Raw genomic sequence first — 24,983 nt, 5'->3', positions numbered from 1 at the left:
CCTCTAGTTGCAGAGAGTAGGGGCTATTCTTCATTGTTGTACCTGGGCTTCTCATTGCCGTGGCTTCTCTTGTTGCTGAGCACGGGCTGTAGGCACGCAGGCTTCAGTGGTTGTGGCATGTAGGCTCAGTAGTTGTGGCAGAAGGGTTCTAGAGCATAGGCTCAGTAGTTGTGGTGCACAGGCTTAGTTGCTCTGTGGCATGTGGGATCTTCCTGGCCCAGGGCTGGAACCCGTGTCCCCTGCATTGGCAGGTGGATTCTTAACCGCTGCACAACCAGGGAGGTCCCAGAAATTGTGTTTTTTGATTATAATGCATTAGTAAGTGCAATATAAAATGCATTTATGTATTTTATTTTAATATGTATTTATTTAATATTATAATAGCACTCATGAAAGGGCAATAACATGACTTGATCTATATAAAGAAAGGAGAGGATATATTTTATGTGAAATTTTTTTCTCAAGAAATAGAATGAAGGTAATAAAACAAATGTGTTTCAGTAAAAGTATATCTGAATTTTGTCTCCTGAATGCCCAGGCATCCTGGAAAAGATACTGAGTGGTGGGTTGGACCAGAAGTTTTTACTAGATGCTCTCCAGCATAATAATTTAAAGCAAGGAATTGCTTACATGGTATACCCCAAGCAAAGTTTTTGGAATAAAGGATTTGAGTATTAGCAACAAAACTTAAAAGGGAACATAAAGTTCAGGGGCTTTTGGATTCCTTCAAAGAACAGTAGACAGCCTCAAACAAGATAGGAAAGAGGGTCAAAAAGAAGAGGGAGGGGTCTGGATGTTTACTGTGAATGGTTTTATCTGCAGGTGAGTAGATGGCAAATGAACAAGTCTGATGACTTCACAAACAGTACAGGATCTGAGCAAATAGGATATCTATATTCAGAAATTGACTTACAAAAAGAAGTGTGCTTATTTATAATTCTTCAAACCCTCACAGTATACTATTGCCTCAAATGGCACAGATACTTAATGAAATGAAACAAAGCAAACCACAAGAAACTTTGTACCGAATCATATATTATAAAAGTCAAAATAAATAGATTTTCCATAAGATCCATTTCATTAAAAAAAAATAAAAAGGTGGTAGCCTCTTCATCTTAGTAAGAGGTCAGAGGAAAAAGTAAATTAGAAGAATACTTGTGGGATTAAAGTACCATTGAAGATTTCTAATGGAAAGAATTAGAAGAGATGAACGTAGTCACTTTGTATTTATTTGATAGTCATAAAGTTACAAACTCCGTTGAGAAAAACAATGTTAATTATATGGCAATACAATTAAAATAACTATTACATTTTAGAATCATAAATATTTTTACTACCCAATTAGACAGTGGAAAAGAATTGTTACTTTTCCCTGACATCCTTCAAAGTTAATCTGCATGATCCTATTTTATAAGGCATTTATGACAGCGTAATTTCATCTCTACAACGTAAATTGAGTTGGATTCCTCCTTTCTTCTTTCATTTGCAGCACATTTTGCTGGTGGAGGCTAGATAAATGTTTCAGGAAAGGATAATTTGGTTGCCCTCCAGCACTTGAATGTCCGGTATTGCACAATCAAGGAACTGGTGGCACATTAAGGCAATTCTTATAATATAATCAAAGTTCTCATGTTGTGCTCGCCTTTAGATGAAACAAACTAATGAAATGTATTGACCCTCCTCATGCACTTCTGAAGCAAAATGACTAAGCAGTATTGAGACAACATGAAATACATTGACATTGATTGTGAAGTCGGCGTTACCCAGTCATATTGGTGGCTGATTAAAGTGTCACATTGACAATATAGCCCCTTTTGAACAGGAAATTAATATCAGCTTCGTGGCAAAAAAAATCTTCTTCCACAAGGAAACTCGTATCATCGCTATTCCTTCTTGGAAAAAAAAGGTCACATCTTTTGCACTAGTGCAGTCTTGAGTTTTCTTGTTATGAAAGAATAATCAGTAGTGTCATCACTGTAATTATTTAAAAAAACAATAGGATGCCTATGGTATTTCATGCTAATTTTGGTTATGAATAACTCAAAAATAGGGAGACAATAAAGAACAAGAAATTTTTTTAACCTTTCATTACCTCATTTGAATGGACATTTAATTTAAACATTAAAAGATTCAATTATTAGCAATATTAGTAAGTATTTAGCATCATTAATTCCCTGTACAGAAAATAAGAGAAGAAATGGCATGTTTCTGAAATTCTAGCTGTTTGATACGACACCCAAGCCTTTAATACCATAGGCAGTGCATTTTTCTTTGTAGAAGCTACCACATGCCACTATTTTAGGATTCAAACTGGAAAAGAACCTACAAGATAGAGGATCAAAGCGTGGACACACTCGATTTGCCAACCCCCTTCCATCCTCTTTCGCCTTTTCATGGAGGAAGGAAATTATTGCTCTAAGTTTCAGGTTTTCTAGTGCTTCATTAATTTCCCTTCCAATCTTTCTTAATAATTTACCCAATAGATGTGACACTCAATGTAGACATTCCTTAGCTAATAGATGAGTAACTGCCGCTTGTGTAGGAGAGGAATTTCACTAGGTTTTCTCTAGCGGAAGGGGTATAAGAGTCATGAGTTGGATTAAAAACAAAACAAAACAAAAGTTGGGGAAAGGGTAGATATGTGACTGGGGCTGTCTGTTTAAAGTTCAGTCATGATAAGATCAAAGGTAAGGTCATGTGCAGATCTGAGTTCATCTTGCTAAATGTAGAATCACGTGTCTGCATTGTTCTTACATTCTTTATCATTCTCCCTATGCCAGCTTTCACATCCATTGAGTTCCCTTCACTCCTGTCCTGCAAAGTTGGACAGTAATTTCCATCCGTGGCTGTTTTTCTCTTTCCCCCTTCCCTGAGAAAATAACTTTGGTTATGATTTGACAGTCTTCAGTCACCCTGTGGTGTAATGGAAAGAGAAAGTGATTAAGAATCAAGATTTCAGTCCCCCCCACCCTCACCCCCCAACTCTACCACCACCAGTTATAATGACTCTCTGCCTTGCATAGCTTTTGCTTGGGTCTGCTGTTCTTAATTATTTGCTCTAAAAGCCCAATAACATTTTGCTAATAACAAACGCTTGCTCTTCTTCTAAATGCAGAGAGCTGTTTCATTCATCTGCTAATCTGTGACTCTAGAAACAAATGTGAAAAAGAAAAAAAAACTCAAAGGAAATAAAGTTTCTTACTCTAGTCATGTCTTCAACACTCCTGTCCTTCAGAGTTTAGATCCCACCACTTCAGACTTCCTAGCATGAATCTCTAGTGAAAAAAAAAAAAAGTTAAAAAAAAAAGCTCCTATGAAGAGTAATATTCAAATACTCTGATGATTACCCTTGGTTCAGCATTTAAAACATTGCTATTAATGTTGGAGAGGGTGTGGAGAAAAGGGAACTCTCCTGCACTGTTGGTGGGAATGTAAGTTGGTACAGCCACTATGGAAAACAGTTTGGAGGTTCTTTTAAAAACTAAAAATAGAACTACCATATGATCCAGTAATCCCACTCCTGGGCATATACCCAGAGAAAACCATAATCCCAAAAGAAACATGTACCATAATATTCATTGCAGCACTATTTACAATAGCCAGGACATGGAAGCAACCTAAATGCCCATCAACAAATGAATGGATAAAGAAGATGTGGTACATATATACAATGGAATATTACTCAGCCATAAAAAGGAATGAAATGGAGCTATATGTAATGAGGTAGCTAGACCTAGAGTCTGTCATACAGAGTGAAGTAAGCCAGAAAGAGAAAAACAAATACTGTATGCTAACTCATATATACGGAATCTAAAAAAAAAAAAAAAAAAATGGTACTGATGAACCCAGTGACAGGACAAGAATAAAGATGCAGATGCAGAGAATGGACTGAAGGACACAGGGGTTGGGGGGGCAGGGGACAAAGGGGAAGCTAGGATGACGTGAGAGAGTAGCATAGACATATATACACTACCAACTGTAAAATAGATAGCTAGTGGCAAGTTGCTGTATAACAAAGGGAGATCAACTTAATGATGCATGATGCTTTAGAGGGCCAGGACAGGGAGGGTGGGAGGGAGTCGCAGGAGGGAGGGGATATGGGGATATATGTATAAATACAGCTGATTCATGTTGGTCTACCTCAAAAGCTGGTACAAAAGTATAAAGCAATTATATTTCAATAAAGAGCTTAAAAAAGAAAAAAAAAAGAAAAAAATGAAAAAAAAACCATTATTATTGAGTTTTAGGGGTTCTCTATATATTCTGGATATCAGTCCCTTTTCAGATATGTATTCTGCAAATATTTTCTCCCATTATGTGGATTGTCCTTTTAAAACTCTGCTAATTGTGTCCTTTGATGCACAAAAGTTTTACATTTTGATAAAAGTCAAGTTTGTCTACTTTTTCTCTTGTGGCTCACGCCTTTGGTATCATATCCAAAACATCATTGCCAAATCTGATGTGATGAAGTTTTCCTTTATGTTTTCTTCTACAAGTATTATAGTTGTAGCTCTTACATTTAGGTCTTTGATCCATTTTAAGTTAAGTTTTGTGGGTGAAGGACTTAAATAGACATTTCGCCAAAGAAGATACGCAAATGGACAAAAAGCATAAGAAAAGATGCTCAACATCACTAAGCAAGAGGGAAATGCAAATAAAACCAAAATGAGATACCACTTCACATCTAACCTACTAGGATGGCTACTAGCAAAACAAGCAAACAAACAAACAAACAAATCACAGATAATAACAAGCATTGCAAAGATGTGGAGAAGCTGGAACCACTGTGCTTTGCTGGTGGTAATGTAAAGTGGTGCAGCCACTGTGGAAAACAGTATGGTGATCCTTCAAAAGTTATAAACAAAATTACCCTATTATCCAGCAATTTCATTGCTGGGTATCTAAGTGAAAGGATTTAAAACAAGGAGACAAAGACATATATGGACACCAATGCTGATAACAGCATTATTCAATATAGCCAAATTGTGGAAGCAACCCAAGTGACCATCAGTGGATGAGCAGATAAACAAAAGGTAGTACATATACAATGGAATATTATTCACTCTTAAAAAAAGAAATTCCGACACATGTTGTAACATGGTTGAAACTTGAATTATGCAAAGTGAAATAAGCCAATCATAAAAGGACAAATATTATATGATTACACACAACTTTTACTACTGGGAGTAATGAAATTCATAAAGGATGAAAAGTCTGGAATGATGGTGTCCAGGTGATAGTGGGGAGTAGAGAATGGGTGTTAGTGTTTAATGGCTACAAAGATTCAGTTTTGCAAGAAGAAAAAAAGTTATGTGGATGAATAATGGTGATGGTTGTAGAACAATGTGAATATACTTAATGCCACTTAATTGTAGCTAAAATAGTAAATTTTATGTAATGCATATTTTACCACAATAAAAATAAATAAGGAATTTAAAACCACAGTTTAGATTTAGACAAATTCTACAACAGGAAAAGGCTTAGTTATCTGATTAAATAACCAATTAATTCACTCTACACTCATTTGGTTCTTTTATTTCTAGATACTCTAAATTCAAATAATTTAAAGAATAAGATAAAATTACTGTCCTCTAGGATCTTACAGTCTGAAGAAGAATCATGCAAAGAAGCAGTTACTAAATGTGAAAGTTAAAAATTGGAGCATGCTTACCCCAGGCATAAAAAGATCTGTTGAAGTACTATAATATACTAGGAATTCTAATCATCTTAATTTATTTTTAATCTAACTGCTTACTAAGATATAATTTGTGTATGATGCAATTCACCACTTAAAAGTATACAACACAATTCAGAGAGTTGTGCAACCATCACCACAATCAATTCTAGAACATTTTCATCACCCCCAAAACAAACTTCCTATTCATTCTTTTTTTTTTTAAGAACTTTTATCGAGATACAGTTAACAGACAATAAACAGCATATATTTAGAGTGTACAATTTGGTATCCCAATATCCCAATTCATCCTCCCTCAACCCTCCCCGCTTTCCCAACTTGGTGTCCATGTGTTTGTTCTCTGCATCTGTGTCTCTATTTCTGCCTTGCATTTCCTCTTTCATAGTTGTTAGCATTTGCCTTATGTATTGAGGTGCTCCTATATTGGGTGCATATATATTTATAATTGTTCTCTCCTCTTCTTGGATTGATCCCTTGATCTTTATGTAATGTCCTTTTTTGTTTCTTGTAACATTTTTTATTTTAAAGTCTATTTTATCTGATGTGACTATTGCTATTCCAGCTTTCTTTTGATTTTCATTTGCATGAGATATCTTTTTCCATCCCCTCACTTTCCGTCTGTATGTGTACCTAGGTCTGAAGTGGGTCTCTTGTAGAGAGCATATATATGGGTCTTGTTTTTGTATCCATTCAGCCAGTCTGTGTCTTTTGGTTGGGGCATTTAGTCCATTTACATTCAAGGTCATTATCGATATGTATGTTCCTATTAACATTTTCTTAATTGTTTTGTTTTTGTTTTTGTAGGTCCTTTTCTTCCTTTATATTTCTCACTTAGAGAAGTTCCTTTAGCATTTGTTTTAGGGCTGGTTTGGTGGTGCTGAGTTCTCTTAGCTGTTGCTTGTCTGTAAAGCTTTTGATTTCTCTGTCGAACCTGAATGAGATCCTTGCTGGGTGGAGTATTCTTGGTTGTAGGTTCTTCCCTTTCATCACTTTAAATATATCATGCCACTCTCTTCTGGCTTGCAGAGTTTCTGCTGAGAAATCAGCTGTTACCCTTATGGGAGTTCCCTTGTATGTTATTTGTCGTTTTTTCCTTGTTGCTTTTAATAACTTTTCTCTGTCTTTAATTTTTGTCAATTTGACTATTATATGTCTTGGCATGTTTCTCCTTGGGTTTATCCTGCCTGGACTCTGTGCTTCCTGGACTTGGGTAGCTATTTCCTTTCCCATGTTAAGGAAGTTTTCAACTATAATCTCTTCCAATATTTTCTCGGGTCCTTTTTCTCTCTCTTCTCCTTCTGGGACCCCTATAATGCGAATGTTGGTGCGTTTCACATTGTCCCAGAGGTCTCTTAGGCTGTCTTCAGTTCTTTTCATTCTTTTTTCCTTATTCTTTTCCGCATCAGTGATTATCACCATTCTGTCTTCTAGGCCACTTATTCGCCCTTCTGCCTCCATTAATCTGCTATTTGTTCCTTCTAGTGTATTTTTCATTTCCATTATTGTGTTGCATATCTCTGTTTGTTTGCTCTTTAATTCTTCTAGGTATTTGGTAAACTTTTCAATCTTTGCATCCAGTCTTTTTTCAAAGTGCTGGATCATCTTCACCATCACTATTCTGAATTCTTTTTCTGTAAGGGTGCCTATCTCCTCTTCATTTAGTTGTTTTTCTGGTTTTTATCCTGTCCTTTCATCTGGTACAAAGTCCTCTGCTTTTTCATTTCCTCTATCTTTCTGTGGCTGTGGTTTTCAGTTCCACAAGACAAAATACTGCTGATACTGCTTGATACTGCTGTCTGCCCTCCTATGAAGGAAGCTATCTAGGAGGCTAGTCAACTTCCTATTCATTCTTAACGTCACTCTGCATTTTCTCCAACCTCTCTATCCTGCCTGAAATTTAGGTAATCTCAACTCCACTTTCTGTCTGTATCTACTTTCTGTCTTTATAGATTTGCTTACGGTAGACATTTCATATGAATGGAATAATACAGTATGTGGTCTTTTATGATTGTTGTTTTTCACTTAGCATAATGTCTTCAAGGTTCATCTGTATTGTAGCATGAATCAGTACTCCGTCTCATTTTGTTGTCAAATAATTTTCTATTGTATGGATACACAATATTTGTTTATGAACACATAGGTCCTTTCCATTTTTGGCTATTATTTATAATACTGCTATGCACATTCAATGCACAAGATTTTTTTTTGTGGACTTTATTTTCATTGCTTCCATGTATACACAGAGGAATGATAGCTCTATATCTTAGCTATGAAGAACTGCCAGATTATTTTCCAAAGTGGCTGCATCATTTCACATTCCCACCAGCAATCTATAAACCTTCCAATTTCTCCACATCTCCAACAATACTTGTAAGTCTCTTGTTTTTATAGCTATCCTAATATGAGTGAAGAGATATCTCATTATGGTTTTGATTATATTTCCCTGATGATGATCTCTATTTTTAACACTCTTTAACATTTATATTTTTGAGGGAATTTTTAACTAAATAGACTACTTTGAGGTAGTAAGAAATGGGTTTGTTTGTATGTGTGTTTGTATGATAGAGGAGCCATGACCAAAATTCTACATCGATGGTGTTCATGATCAGAAAATTTGCATAAAGAACTAAATGGTAAATGTTCAATTAGAAGTAAGCAAAGAGTTTAGTAAAAACAGAAATAAAGAAGTTCTCAGAGGAAGAGAAACTGCAGTTGAATCTTCAGACCCAGTAGATATGTATGGTTTGCAGGGCAAGAAAGGGAAGCATTACAAGATAAGAGAATAATATTTTAAATCATCAACAGGGGTGTGGGAGAATTTGCCAACCTTGGTAAATCTCAAATATTCTGCAAATACTTGAAACTGCAGAATGCCCTTGAGGGTGTGGTAAAAGATGATTCTGTAAAGAAAGGCAAGGACCAATGTGTAAAATTTCTTTCATGTTCTATTCATCTCATGTGTGAAGAGGGAGCCTCTGAAGATTTTGAGGCTGATAATTGCATCATCTAACATTCAAAAAAATTATCCTGGAACTTCCCTGGTGGTGCAGTGGTTAAGAATCCACCTACCAATGCAGGGGACACAGGTTCAATACCTTGTCCAGGAAGATCCCACATGCCGTGGAGCAACTAAGTCCCTGCACCACAACTACTGAGCCTGAGCTCTAGAGTCCGCGAGCTGCAACTACTGAGCCCATGTGCTGCAACTACTAAGCCTGCACACCTAGAGCCCGTGCTCCACAACAAGAGAAGCCACTGCAATGAGAAGTCCACGCACCACAATGAAGAGTAGCCCCCATTCACTGCAACTAGAAAAAGCCTGTGTGCAGCAACAAAGACCCAACACAGCCAAAAATAATTAATTGACTAATTAATTAATTTAAAATGTGATTATTAAGAAAAGTTAAAAAAAATGATCCCCATGCTATTTAAAAGTAATGCATGGGAGTAGAGATATCCAAAGTAGAGACATCGAAAGTAGAGATATCAATTCAATGAAAAATGATTAGGACCCACAGCTTGTTAGTGATTTATTAGTATTTGGGGTTGAAGTTTATATCTATTAAAAATTTTCATCCTTAACTTGACTTACTTCTTAGGTATTTCTCACTTATTCTTAATACATTAATAGTAAGTTTTTATTGTTAATTTAAATAGCAATATATCTCTTTCTGAAAAGTGTATCATAATTTGAAGCAACAGTTTTTCCATAGTACTTAGTCTATAGATGAGGGTTTCTTAACCTGAGGAGTTAATGAATGGGCACCAGGGAGCCTATATACTCCCTGACATTGTATGAAAATGTATTTCTGTGTGTGTGTACCTACATGGGCATTTTCCTGAGCAAATGATCCATGTACTTCATCTAACTCTCAAATGGGTTCTTCAGCATTGATAAAGGTCAGGGAAATTTATTGTCCTTGCACAAACTAAGGAAAAGGGACCAAGAGTTCGGTAGATGTAAGAATGCTAAGTATTAGTCTGCAATTTCAAAAGAGTTTATGATGTTCCCATCCTTAGGTAGCTTTAAAAACAAAAACTAACTCCATGAATATGCTAATTTACAAAATCTACCAATTAGCAAGGCACTGAGTTAAGACACAGTTTCCAGCTTGCTACTCAGATATCTGTGTTGACTGCGTCAAGTGACTAAATCTGATGGCCTTGCACAGACTCACATGCTTTTGTTTTCATAAAATGGACAAGCATCAAATGATTTCCAGAGAGGTAGAATTGGAAGAGGATAAAGGGTACAGGACTCTCTTAAAAAATAAACATCTGGACCTAGGAGAAGGATTTTTTCTCATTATTTTATACAAAAGCAGACAGTAGGTTTATAGGTTGCATATAATACATTAAAAGATTAGGGAATCTTTTATTAACAGACAATGCTCTTTTATTTTCTGCTAGTGAGACTGAACTAAAAAAAAGAAAGCATTCTTACAGTTGTTCTGTTAAATCTCCCTTGGCATTACATAACTGTAAAATATAATATCTATCTAGAATTATTATTTTTCTGGAGTTGGATATGCATAGGAGAGGTAGACTCATAGCTCATTAGAGGAAAGTTTTCAGTAACCATTATTTTAAAGACACAGTTATCGCCTTTCACTATAGCACAAGGTTATTCAGTGGTCAAAGGCAATATCTGTGAAATACGCACTTTCGCATGTAATGTCAAACCCTGGGACTGGCATTAGAGTCATAGATCCAGGTGACTAAAGTATATGGCTTCTTGCTATTTTCATCCAAATAAGCCTTCACTTATTACAGTGTCCAAGTTTCATGGAAGGGGCCTGCTAACATTACTTGATAGCTCTTGTAAGCAATACTCAAATCAACTGATCTTTTGTAATTTTCTTTAATGGAGTCTGGTTGATGAATTTACATCTGTGTATAAGAAACATTGTCTTCTGCCCTACATTACTAATGTCAGAAAATTGCCTCTGTATAATTCATCAAAGTATTTCTATAGACTCACTCCTTTATTATCTTTTCTCTTGCAAACTGTGTAATTCCCCTTCTTTCCTCCTCAGGGAAGACCTTTAATCTTGCCTGGCTGCATTCTGTGTATATTTTTACATTAAAGGGCTTGAGCAGGTACCACTGCAGGCAGTAAGAATGGGAGCAAACAGTGATGGGGATAGTCTTATAGAAGTGACTTAAAAATGGCTAGGTAGAAAACATTCTTCAAATAGATCATAGCCTAAAAAGGTGGTTTTAAATTTGACAAAAATTAGGTATCACTCATATTTACATATCTCTCTATTTTTCCTTCAGAATTCTCACCCCATTATATTAACTTATCTTCTTGGCTTCATCCCCAACACATACACCTTAATTCATTGTCCTCTTTAATAGCAGAGACCAGAGGGAGTGAAAGTCTGACAACATAGTCAGTGCCTTTCCATTCCAGTGTTATGATGAGACACTTGGAAATGACAGACAAGCTTACACTATTCACAACACGAAACCTTAGCTATCTCACTGCTGATTTCACTCTTCCCTTGTAGTTTGCTCCAGTGATGTATCATGGATGTGGAAAGTAGACTGTCTCCTCAAGAGCACACACACCATTGACAAGTGTATTATGAACAGTGACTTAATACTGAGAAACACATGGAAAAGATAAATATCAATATTCTATCAATATCTTCCAATGAAATAAAAACCCATAGATTTAAAGTATGGCTATAAAACACCTGTGACAATACCAAAGTGTGGGTTAACCACACCATGAGAAGTTTTGTCTCTTGGGCCCTCAGATTCACAGTGCATAAGAAGGAAAAATCATTAGGTTATCTATGTCCTTAAACTCAACAGGAATAAAGACTTTCTGACTATGATACAGAAGATTTGCCTTTAGCTTTGAAGAGTAATGAAATAATTTGTGCAAAGAATAATTGAGAAAAATACAGGACTGTAATTGAGACAGCCTTTTGTTCTCAAAGTTTGTCTCCCCAAGAACACATCAAAATTCCTGACATGTAGTAGCTGTTCAATAAATGGCCTTGGGATTGAGAGGCGGCTTGCACAAGCTATTGGGTTTCTGTGAGTTTTAATTTCCCCCTTTATAAATTGAGTATACAGTGGGGGTTAGGAACTTAGGCTGTGGAGTCATGCCCTTGAGAGTACTATTTCTAACTGCCACATAGCCCTAAAATACAAGGATAACGGAGAGGGGATTTTTCCAGTAATTTTTTTTTCCTTGGTGGCGGCCTGGCTTAGAGTTGCTCTTAAGAGATTTCTGCATGAGATTTAGAGAGTGGAAGTGAAAGATCAGCCAGTACATGTGGGAACTAAATGCAGGGCCCCAGACACCACTACAGGACCAAGCATTGTCCCTGGTCTACTATTAACCCCATTGCTGTGGGAGAGAAATCGGGCTGCGTCAACTTCCTGGAACAGGCATATTTTTTTTCTGTGGGAAAGGGGAAGAGTACGACCTGCCTTGTCGGGTCTAGATGCAGTGAGCGATAGAAACAGGATCCAGTTTGCTTTCATGGCTTCTGCAGGTCCAGGTTGTTCTTGCTTTGCATCCAGGTTTCTCCCAGTCTTCTAGTTTTCTCCCCTGGTGATTTGTAGTGACTTCAGGACCACCAGGTACAGAGGCAAAGTCTTCCTTAGACCTCTTTACCCACCTCTCTTCCTGATTCTGATTAGTGACTTTTCTCTCATCCTCCAACTATAGTCTTTCAGAACTTTATACTTCCCCAGCTTCTTCTGCAGTTGTATAAATTCTAATTTCTATAATAAACCCCATTCTCCAAATGATTCATTTATGATTTTGCTGTCCTGGCACCCGAAAAAGTTGCAGTATAAGTTTTCCAAATAGGTTCTATTATATCTGGAATTGGTTTAGGTTTTGATTCAATTTAAAAAAAAAATCAAAGATGCCTCTTCCAGTGCTAAAAGAACCACTGACTATTCATGCCATGAAGTAGCAAATTTCTTAAATTATCACCTAGGCACACCTAAAAGTAAGTGGCTCTGGAAGGCACAACCTGAGGTTATCAAGCAGCTGTTGCCATTGTACCTTTCCTTTAAAATGAGGGATGAGTGTTTGGTTGAGTGCTTTTAAGTGCCATTTGAGCATCCACAAAACCCAAATTTATGAAAACAAAGCTAAAGTCTCTTTCTGTGGGTTCCTGAATTATACTTCAAGTGGAATTCACACCCATGCAAAGTCTTTTATGTTATCATTAGACCATTGATTAAATAAGAAGGAGTAAGACCCTGAAAATTAGAATGGGGTCCTATGGACAGATTCCTAACAAAGCTAGAGTCCTTGAACCTCTAAAATCTGAAAAATCTTTTTTTTTTTCCCACTATAAGCAACCTTCTTCTCCTATCTGAGATCATTCTCCCTTTCTTGAAGAACTGTGCCATCTTCTGTGGCAAATATCTTGCAAAGAACTACTGAACACCTCAGTGCCTAATCCAGTTACCTCTCACTTCCTCTAGTCCTATAACCAGACAAGGTTTGGAAGATAGTAGGGGAACAAAAAATTGCATGATTTTCCAATTTATACTGGCAGAGGCTGAGGTAGATATATGGAAATGGGGCCTGAGGATGTTGGATAAGAATGAAAGGAAAATAGTGTTGAACTGAGTCAAATTTGTAGATGTGGTTACACTAAACAGAGTAGTTGGGAGTAGCTTAAGTTTGCTTCCTTGGTTGGTTGCAATATGGAATCATAGGCGACACCGAATGAAGTTGAAATACCAGCTAGTACGTGAGATGAGTATGTAAGATCTGCTTACTCATCTCCTAACTATATCTTCCAAAAGAGGCCAGAGAATACTCCCTTCATCAAAGCCTTGAGAACTGCATTTGTGAGCAGAACCCATTATCCTTAAGAATTTGGTGGTGTTATCCCCTACAGGCCAAAAGCTAGAGTAAGTAAATACTGCCATCAAACTGGGTTCCCTGAATTCAACGAAAATGATGGAAATGTGAGGTTAGAGAGGTCAAGCAGAAGCACTTAATCACAGAGACAAGATGGGTGTGATAACCATAGAGAGAGCACAGCCACAGTAGTAATGTAAAGGATTTGACCCGCAAAGATGTTTGGCATTGGCTAATTAATCATGGTGTCCTTCTAAATTAAATAGGTGTGCATCCTACCAATGTATTATTTTATGTGTATGAGTGGAAATCTCTATGTCTAGGGAACACACATATGAATGAATCGCCACACTAAAGACATGAGTCCTCAACAAATTCCCAGACCTGAGCCAGTGGACAGTCCCAGGGTAAACTGTTATAAAGGTGGGGAGGAGGGAATCAAGTCCAATTTGGGAAGGATCTTACCACACCATCAAAAATGTATACCATAATTCATCCTCCTAGTCTTATCCAGAGGAACCTGCAACTATTTCTCAGAGTAACATGAACCAAGAAAAGAGAAATAACACACCCTTTCAGAGAACACTAGCCACTGGCTCTGAATCAACACTAATTACTGAAACCCAAAACACCATTGTGGTCTAGCAACCAGAATGGGAGTTTATTGAGATCAGGGAATCAGTGGAGGTTTGGCTTACATCTATGTCACAGTGAGCCCTGTAAATACTTGGGTCCACCCTGTAGTTATTTCCCCAGACTCAGAATGTATACTTGGAATAGACATGCTTAGTAACTGGCAAAATTCTTATATTGGGTCTCTGACCTGTGGAGTGAAGGTTATTCTGATAGGAAGGGCCAAGTATAGGCAGTAGGGCTGCCTTTACCTACTAAAGTAGCAAACACAAATAAATAAATACATTTCTGGAGTGACTGCAGAAATTACTGACGTGATCAAGAACTTGAAATGTGCAAGGTGGTGAAAAAAACAGAAAATAAATTATTTTGTCACCCCCTTCAACTCAACTATTTAACCTGTGCTGAGACATTGTCTCAATTCAGGGCTATATCAGTTCTTCAGTCCTTTGTTCTAGTCTAATCATCAGGCATCTTGACCACCCCTGCATTCCACAGGACATTATATTGTCCTGTTACACTGATACCATGCTGATTAGAGCTGATGACTGGGAAGTCACAAATATCAAAACAATGTGGTAAGACACAGGAATGCTAAAATCCCACAAGAATTCAAGGACCTGCCAGATCAGTGAACCTTAATAGGGTTCCGTTGGTTTGAGACTTGTTGAACTACCCCTTCCAAGCTAAATGACAAGTGTTTGCATTTGGATATAACTGCAAGAAACACAATACCTTAGCAGATCCCTTTGAATTTTGGAAGCAACACATATCTTACTTCGGTGTGCTATTCTAAAACTACTTACCAAGTGACTCAAAAGATTTTGAGTAGATACCAGGGAAAGAGAAGGTCTGCAACAGATTCAGGCTGCAATGAAATGGAGATTAATGTGTCTATAGCAGTTAGGGTTGCTGTATGGAGAAGTTGTCAGATACCTGTAGGTAAATACCAATACAGACCTTTCATATATTGGAGTATAGTCCTCTGGCTTGCAGAGGACTAGAGGCTTGACCGTCGGCCACCAAGCTGCCATACAACAGGAGCCAGCCATCATGAGCTGAATGTTGTGTGACTCACAAGTCATACGTTTTAGCTTGTAAAGCAGCACTCCATTAGCTAGTATATACGAGATTCAACTTGAGCAGACAACCGTGACTCCTACTCCTTCTTCCTTGCCTTCTCTCTCTCAACCCATGCATGTAATCTTATATGGAGCAAACTATTTGCAATTAAATAAAAAAAAAATCTTCTTTTATATCTGGTCTTTCACAATATGCAAGCCCCATCTGAAGGTTGACAGCCTGTAAACATTACAGTCTCAGTCTAGGAGGGCCCTGAAGGATAGTGATGGAGAAAAATGTTCCTAGTGAGTACAACTTCAAGCAGTGCCTCCAATTTGTCTGTAAGGATAAATTGTCATGGGCAGTGTCTAAGATTTTGTCTTAGAGTCCTAGAAAGTACAAAACTGGAGAATTAGATTTGAGAAAGTCTGTGGAAAGTTCTAAGTTAGACGTTAGCTGGATGCAGAGAGTGAAGACTTTTGTGTTTCCTGTGAATGCCCACCAATAAGGGAGCTCAGCAGAGGAGTATCTTCATAATCAGATAAACAAGATGATCATTTTTCTGGATGTCTCTCAGTCTCTTTATGCAGTCATTCTTGCCTTTGCCTAAAGAACAAATTAACCAGAGTAGCAGCAATAGAGGTTACGCATGGGTTCAGCAAGACAGACATTCGCCCACCAAAGATGACTTGCTATGCTACTGCTAAGTGTCCAAGCTGCTAACAGAGATCAACACTGAGCTCATTATATAGCACCAACATCCCAGGAAGATCATCCAATAGCCTGCTAACAGGTTGATTATACTGAACTTCTTTCATCATGAAAGGGGGACTGCTTTGTTCTCACTGAAACAAACTTACTTCAGATGTGGATTCATCTTCCCTGCCCACAATGTTTCTGCCAAAACCACCATCTATGTATTTACAGAATGACCTATGAAACAGTATACTCCAAAGTGTTGGTTCTGACTGAGGAATTTATTTTATAGCAAATAAAGTTAGCCATGGACTTATGCTCATAACTCGCTGGTCTTACCGATGTTTCTTATCGTGCTAAAGCAGCTGGTCCAATAGAATGGTGAAACAGCCTTTTGATGGCAGCTGGAGGGCCTCGGATTGCCATCACTGCAGAGCTGGGATAATGTACTCCATAATGTGTTCTATGTTCTACCTCAGTGATGAACATATGATGCTATTTCTTTCACAGCAGTGACTCACGAATTTGGGAATCAAGGGATGGAACTGACAGTGGCTCTTCTTACTCTTACTGCCAATTATCCATTAGTATAATACTTGCCTCTTTCTCCTATAACTTTACTGATTTAGAGATCTTAGTCTCCAAGGGAAGAATGAGTCTACCAGAATTTACAGGACAGATTTCATTAAGATGGAAGATGAGACATCTACTTAGCCACTTTGTTCTCTTCATGTTAGTGAACCAGCAGGCAATGGGTGATATTATTGTATAAACTGTAATGATTAATTAAACTATCAAGTAGATGAGTTGTTACTATATTGGGCATAAAATAAAGAATGGATGGGATGTAGGAGATCCATAGGATATCTCTTAGTATTCCTACATCTTCTGATAAACGTTACTAGCAAACTACACACCTGAACATATGCAAGACTGCTTATGGACCAAACTTTTCCCCTAGGAATAAACATCTAGGTTACTCCAGAAAACAAAGAACCACAACGACCCAAGGTTCTTGCTGAGAGAAAAGAGACTATGGAAGAGGTAGTGAAAAAAGGAATCTCTAAATACCAACCATAGCCATGTGCTCACTGCAGAAAAAAAGACTGTACACGTATCTCTGCCTTATCTTAGTATAGCTATATTTGCATACCCATTAACCAATGCTTTTTTTCCCCTACTTTACAGGCTATCAAATGAGGGTTGTGAGTCAGTTTGAATAGGCATAAGTATCACCCAAAGCTGGATAAACTGAAATTTGGACTTTGCATCCTTTCTTGGGAAAGGTTTACTGTGTTTTCAATTGTAAAGGGATGAATGCATCATCGTAGGCAGAAGCATGATTTTGCCATCGTCTCTATTTGGAAGTTAACTCTAGTTAGACAGAAGCACAAATGAATGTCAAATTGACAAAGGGTGAACTGTGCTCTTTTGTACTTTGTCAGTTTAGCTAAGCTGGAAATGCATATCCCAGAATCTCCTCCATATATAGTTCTGGGTTCAGTGGGACACAAGGGAAACTGGCCCAGAGCTGGGAGGCAGAGGGAAGCAAAGGCCACCATGCTTACAAGTTTTGTAGAGGCCCCAGGTGCTGCTGCAGTGTTTGCACAGTGATCTGCTTTCTCACTTGATTAGTGTGGGTCCAAACCTGACTCCAGCTGGAGCCAAAGGTCTTCTCCTTCCACTCCTCTGAGTTCTGGGCCAGGTATGGGTGCCACTCTGTGTAGAAGGGAAACTGCCTCCTCTGAAAGTCACCAGGCATTAGGGTCAGATGCAGTGAGGAGGTTCCGGTTTGTCCACACATGTTCTGGTTTGTCCTTGAATTTCCTCTTTGTGCCACTGTTTTTCCTGCCTATTTGCCCAAGTTGCCGACCTCCAGAAAGGTCACTCACACCATCAGACTCCGAGGCCTCCACAGCCTCCTTACAGCTCACCTCTTTGCTGTCCTATTTAGTGGGTTGTTTTTCCTTTACTTTTCTCTCCTTTTCTTTTCTTCTCTTCTCTTTTCTTTTCTCCAACTCATATCTCATGGATATTTATTTTCCTAGCTTCTCACATAATTGTCCATGGTCAAATTATTATAAGTCCTTTAATCCATGTTATTTCATCATCCCTGATTAAATCTAACTGTTACAGACTTTGAGTCTGAACCCCTTATCAAATAGCTTATCCCATGGTATCCAGCAAAACCATATCTTATTATTCAAGTTTAGATTCCTTGAATAGGTGTCATGATGACAAAGGGTTAGGACGATTCCTGGAGCCCCGTTAGTGATTAAGCATGGTTGGAGACTAGTGGGCCTAGAGATAAAACACACCTCCTTCTCTATTTTGCCCATGTCTTATTTTGCATAAACCTATTTACTTTTTTATGTTTGTTTCCTCTGAATTTTATACATTAAGAGGGGACTGAGCTTTGAGAACTGTTGCAAGAAAAAATGAACAGGGATAAAAACAGCATTTAACAAAATGCTGCCTGGCATTATAAACAGTTAAGACTTTTCCTCATCATTTTAACTTATGTTTTATATTTTTCTGTATTAACCTCCATGTTCAGAACACTGAGGTCTTATCAGCACAAGATGCTGTGCTACCTGCAATGGGAGATGTCTTTGTTTTCTAACTTTCTTTAACTGCCTCTGATCATGGACTCTTAAGTCCAAATGGGAAGCCCAGATGAGCTGGTTCTCTTCCTTCTTCTTCATTTGTGTGGCTTTTACTTGTTCTTCAGGTGACGTATTAGGAAGGATGGAAAAATCATCTTCTGGGACCAGCTGGAGATTGTTTCACTTCTTAACTCAAATCCATCAATGATATTTAGGTGTTCTATGAGCCCTCTAAATAATAGAAAAAAACTTACATGTGAACATACAACTCCTCTCCCTTTCTAGGGGAAAAGGTTCATATCATTTATGAGATTTCAAGTTTTCCATTATGGCCCCACCTGAATCTGTATTATTACCAAGAGCAAGTGGATGAGTTAAACGACTTCTTAAGGGGTCACGGTTTCTGTCCTAAAGCTGTGTCTTTCCTGAATAACTAATGCTTATAGCTTCAATTATAAATAATTTTTAAACATTTCAACCATCATTATTATTAAAATGAGTATGATTCTTATTTATAAGCAAAAACTATGTAAATAATTTAAGTTCATTAAAGAACTGCTAGTATTAGTACAACACATAGAATAAAATGTATCAAATTTATCCTAGATTTCTGGAAAAATACGGAATAAATACAGACAGAACTTTTCTTGTCTTGATGCTCTTCTTAGGTGAGTTTATTTGCTTCCGTGGCTTCAACTGCAGCTCAAATGCAAGTGACCCCAACATATATGTCCAGGCACATGAAAATTCTCCACCGAATGTCCCCTGACAGGTAAACTCCAGAGACTTGAGGTCTGTGCTGAAAGAGGCGGACTCTTTATGGGGAACCACAGTTAGAAAACAAGCCACAGTAGATTTGTGCACATACGCACGTGAACAGTTGGCAGGAATGATCTTCCCTGGGATGTCCAGTGCAGTTCTCCTGGCCTACGATGTATAGATGTTAGATGTACTGCAACTGCCCTTCAGTTTGCCTGTAGGGAAATAAGATTTTTTTTTTTCTTGAAATGAACTGTATACTCTTTCTCACTTCATTCCCTGGTTTGATTCTGGCTTGTTGCGCTAATATTTCTGAACCACAAAGCAAATATGCCATTTAAAAAACACCAACAGGTAAGGATAGATGTACTCTGGGCACAAGCACAAAATGCTTGAAAGTAAAAAAGAAAAAAAAATTAAAAAGGATAAGAGCTTTTCAATCAATTTGATAAAAATTTTAAGTTAATTAAAAGAAGACTCTGTTTTTCCCTAGAAGGCGACACTGATCTTTATTATTAATGCATACCAGCGTTCCACAGCTGTGCATAATGATGGCCTGTGACATCAGGAGCAGTTTCATCTGGAGCTTAATTTGTTATAAAATCTTTTCTAGTATTCTTGAAGTGTGGCCTCTGCCACTGCCTCCCTCCTGCTTCTGGGCTAGTTCTGAACTCTGAGAGAATGTCTTCCTTTCTACTTTCACCTGAGAATTAATTTGCAAGATTGCTTTCAGCTTTAAAGTAGTTCCCCAACCTTCCAAAAAAATCATTCATAGGATTTTCACTTTGCTTTCATTTTTTGGCTTTATGTTCTATGAATAGAAACTACTGTCAAAACATCATACATGTTATCTCTTCTAAGTACAGTCTTATTAGAGAGAGCAAAGAGAAAGGAGATTAAAGGGTGTCACATTTTAATTCAAATATTGGAATTGGGGAAGATTAAAATATTCCCAAAATAAGAGTATGAAGCTTAATTGAGTTATTTATTCCTATATTCATTCATATGAATAAATACCTATTAATCTTTCCCTATATTCAATACCAGAAATATACAGATGTTTAAGACAGTTCTTGCAACCAAAGGGATTATGATATTTAATACCTTGTACTTGTTGTCCTAGATACCACAAAGCTAAAAGGAAAATTAAGTTACAGTACCTACTTTCAAGTGATTATGATTTCTTACAAATGTGCAAAATAGACCCCAACGTAGAATATTTTTCCAGCTTGTGTGTGTAAAAGACATCTGAGTGAAAGTCCATGGGGGCCAAAGGGTTTGAAGAAGACTCTGGGACAGAGACAGTACTTACATTGGATCAAGACAGACAGGTTGAATTTATGGTACATTAATACTGTATAATATGGTACAGCTGGTTAAAACAATGAGCTAGATGAATAACTACACATAACAAACTGTTGAGCAAAAACAAGTTGTAAGTAAGAAAAAGAAAAAGAAACACTACATAGTGTGATTCATTATTTATAAAATTAAAGTCGAAGGCTCTTAAAAAAAGAAAAGAAAGGAAATAATGATGGACTGAATTTGGACAGATGGTGAGTAGGGGAGAGTATAGCAGACAGAAAAGTTTCAAATGCCATATAGTATTCAGGAAGAGGTAAAAGACTGGGCTATCCACAGTGTATAAGGAGTAACCATCTCAGGAGAGAAACATGACAATGTGAGAAGAGATTTACACTCTGTGTTATAATCTGCAAATCAAGAGCCAAATCAATGACAATATCTTCTCTTGAGTTAGACAAAATCCAGCAGTGGTGCAGGACAGTCTGGGAGTGCCTAGATCATGGAAGCTGGCTTACCTGTTTTGTAAAGAAAATTCTGGAGAAAATGGTCAGCTACCCAGAAGAAATCAATTCATGAGAGAGATGGGTATACCTATAGTCACACATAACAAGAAGTTATCCAGAGACTAAACAAAAGTGTGCAGATATAATATTCAAAGTTCTAGACAGGGAAATGTATTCACATCCTACAGTATACAGCAGAAGAGAGAGAGAACCTTATGAGGGTGAGTCAAAAATTATCCGCACTCTGGCTGTAGGATTTATTTTAATTAATTCTAGAAAAGACAAATACATAATTTTTTGACATAATCTCTTTGCTTTTCAATACACTTTGTCCATCTGTTAACAAGCTCTCATATTCCCTCATTAAAAAGTGTTTTAGGCTGAGCTGTGAACCACGAATGCACTGTTGTCTTCACTTCATCAGAAGTGAATCTTTGTCTTTCTAGGGCTACTTTCAGTGGACCAAACAGGTGAAAGTCTGATGGAACAAGAGCAGGACTAGAGGGAGGATGCTTTAATACTTCAAAACAAAGTTTTTGCAGAGTGTCAACAGTGTGGGCAGAAGTGTATGGATGTGCACACCCACAGACCACAAAAAATGAATCATTGCACACTGTTCTTCTTTCCTGCAAATCATAAGTGGGACATCCATTTTTGCTCACTCCACAGTTACAAATGAACTGATGTAACACGTTCACACCTGCACAGTAGTGACTGGGGAGACAGTAGCCTTGAATGGAAAGTGCTGATAAGATAGTGAGGCCAACAGAAGTTTTACTATAACCAGAATGTGGATAATTTTTGACTCACCCTCGCATATAGAATTTAATTTAATAAAAATAGAGGTGAGGAAAGGAGAAGAGAAAGAAAGATGGCCAACCAAACCAGCTTAGATAAATGGGAGAAAAAGGGTGTAAAAGGGAGAACAAATGAGAAGTCAAGAAAGAAAATTTGCATTTGCCTCTTAAGGGAATGGACTGCTAGTAGGGAGGGGAGGAAGAGTGCAAACCAGGCCTCCTCCTCTTCTAGTTCTCTCTCTTTTTTTTTTTTTTTTTTACTTTTAATTTTTATTAACTTTTAAACATAAACAAAAGCAGACAGAATAATCTAACAAACCCCTTGTACTCACCCAGCCTCAATGATCAATACATAGTAAGTTTTGTTTCATCTATACCCATTTTCCCCACCACTGAATTTTCAAGCAAACTCCAGACTTTTCGTCTACACACACTGCAGTATGTATCTCTAAGAAATAAGTACTTCAAAAAAAAACGACAAAAAACTACCACTCTTTTAAAAATTAACTTATTCAGTCCCCACCCCCCACCCTTTCTTTGCCATTAGTTGGTTGTGACCTGGACTTCTACATTTGCCTCAAACGCACCAAGTGCCCAAGGTGCCCTCAGAAATGGTTCAAGTCAGAGCTTAACTGTTTTGCAGCACAGCTCACACAGGCAGAGAGCAGTGAGGAGGCACCAATCATGGAGATGCTAAATCATTTAGCCTTTTGCAAAAACCCAGAAGGCAAGACAGGTTAAGTCACCACCAGATCAATCCAGACTGGTTCCTGCCACTGAGAAGTCTGACGTTTGCCAGCTACCATGATGAAAGTAGCCTGCTAATCAAGTTGACTCCGAGGAGGAAGGCAGGCACATCCCACACAACACTGTTTACACCAGTAATCTCAACTCTGGCTGCTCATTAGAATCACCTGGGGAGCTCTGAAAACATACAATTAGAATTCTCATGAACCCAATATGTGATACCACAAATAAGGACCACAAGCAATCAGAAGGTTACAAGTCATCTTCAGTCCTCAACAATTGGTGCACGGACACTCCCCACTACACAGATCTGGACAGCTACAACAGGGAGCTCCAGATATCGTTTGAGAGTAATATCATGCATTTCTTTAAAAGCTTTCTTTCACCATGGCAAATGCTGTGTTTTGCTGCAAACTACTTCACAAAACCAAAGCAGACGACGTTACCATTTCTCCAGCTGTGCTAACAATTCTCACAGGCTGAAAGGACCTTATCAAAAAATAATGATTCCGTTCCTACACCATGTTTGCTGGCATCTGCCATAGAAGAATCCTTGAGGCTGAGCAGCTTGGGTTTCTTCTTCACTGGAGGGGTGGCTCCGGCGCCAGAGTGCCTGCGGATCTGGCAGCCGTTCTGGCTGGGCCTCTGTGGCTTGTTGTTCAGTTGAGGTTTCTTCACGGTGCCTCCATGGTCGTTTCTCACGGAATCGACCTTCTCAGCAGTTGTTTTGCTTAAAAGCACAGAGCTATTGGCATCTGGTAGGAACTGTCCAAACTCTGACAACAGATCCTCCTGATTTTTAAAAAGACGAGCCACCTGGGCATACACCTCCTGCTCAGTCAGCGCTGGCGTGTAGTTTCCTCCAGCTTCCTTGGCATTTCGCTGCTCTTTCTGATATGTGTGCAAAATCTCCAGGAACGCTTTGTAGATGTCTGGTTGGCCCTGGAACCTGTTCTTGATCTTATTAACATAGTTGATAGCATGGTTAAACTCCACAGGTTGATTGTTCTGCAAGGGCGGGGCTGTTCCCAACGAGATTGTCACTGGTGTATGAGGCTGGACAGGTGGAGAACGTGGGGACGCGTATGGTGGGAGTGGGGGAGTCTGCTGACTGGCTGGAGTATGTGCTTGTAGTTGGGAAGGCTTGCTGTCTTTGGCAGGTGGGGGCTGAGGAGCTGGCTGGGCAGGAGCTGGGGCTGACTGGGCTGAAGGCTGGGAAGGATGTTGGGGTGGTGGTTGAGGCTGGGGCTGGATGCCATGGGTTGGGATCTGATGAACCTGGCCAGGAGTTGTCACATTCACCATGTCATTGGTTTGCACCTCAATCTTGTAGCCAGGGGGTAAGAAGGTATTGAAGCCCATGATCAGGTCAGGGTGGCCTTTGAACAGCTGGGACACACGACGAATCACTCCTGGAGTGTCGATGCTCTGAGATTTAAATTCCTTCATGATGTCAAGGAAATCATTGTAGACCTGAGGCTGACTACCAAACTGCAGCTTCACTTGGTCAAGATAAGACAGTGCATCCTCCACCTTAAGCCTCTGAAACTGCTGCTGTCCCTGCACTGGTGCAACTGGTGGAGCTGGATGAGCATGACTCTGGACCACCTGGCCTCCATGGGGCTGCACAGCTGTTGGATGATGATGGCTGCTATGAACTGCTGCTATGGTGGGCCCGTGACTGCCGGAGCTCTGTGGAACGGCTGAAACCTGATAACTGGGTGTCACAGAGTACTGAATTCCCGTGGCTGACTGCATGGTCTCAGACACTGCTTCATACACGGGAGGGGCAGGGGCGAGCACCCGGTGCTGGTGAGGAAAAGCCTCTGTGCTACCAGGGATCCGACGCTGCTGGGCCGCATACACCGGTGACTCCTGGTCATCCAGACGCCGCTTCATTCTGCGCTCATGCTCAGGGCTGCACTACGAAACCGCAAAGCTGCTTCGGCCGCTCCTTACTGCGTGTCCCTCTGGGCGTGAGCCTCAGGCTCAGCAGGGAGGCCCCGAGAACCGCACGGGGCACAGGCCCGCCAAAGCGGGCTGGCAGCCTCCTCTCCGCTAACGAAGCGGTCACAGGCCCCAGTGCCCAGACTGGGAAGGAGGGAGGGAGGGAGGGAGGGAAACTCCGAGGGGGGAAGGGGAGGGGGGGAAGATGGAGAAACCGTCTCCGCCGCCTCTACAGCCGCGGCCGCTTCTCTGTTACCCGGGAAATCCCGCCCCTCTTCTAGTTCTCTTATCCATTGAATCTTGTGGGAGGAAGATCTAGTAAGAAAGGTGGAAATTAAATACCTTGTATCATTAATTTCCCAGTACTGGCTCATTGGTAATATC

General features: G+C 39.0%; 1 protein-coding gene across 1 annotated transcript; it reads right to left on the bottom strand.

Moving 5' to 3' along the window:
* Window positions 1-23,114: 23,114 nt before the first annotated feature.
* On the bottom strand, window positions 23,115-24,722 carry LOC130844497 (paired amphipathic helix protein Sin3a-like). The gene has a single exon (XM_057720718.1). It carries the CDS (start codon window positions 24,549-24,551, stop codon window positions 23,115-23,117), a length of 1,437 nt encoding a protein of 478 aa, XP_057576701.1. The 5' UTR covers window positions 24,552-24,722.
* Between the last annotated feature and the right edge of the window lie 261 nt (window positions 24,723-24,983).

The sequence above is a fragment of the Hippopotamus amphibius genome, chromosome 2 (genome assembly GCF_030028045.1).
Source record: "Hippopotamus amphibius kiboko isolate mHipAmp2 chromosome 2, mHipAmp2.hap2, whole genome shotgun sequence".
Taxonomy (NCBI): domain Eukaryota; kingdom Metazoa; phylum Chordata; class Mammalia; order Artiodactyla; family Hippopotamidae; genus Hippopotamus; species Hippopotamus amphibius.
Note: the sequence above shows the minus strand (reverse complement) of the source record. Positions and strands in the feature narration are given on the sequence as shown.

Excerpts from the sequence above, each read along its gene's own strand:
- LOC130844497 (XM_057720718.1), bottom strand. The coding sequence starts at position 24,551 with ATGAAGCGGCGTCTGGATGACCAGGAGTCACCGGTGTATGCGGCCCAG.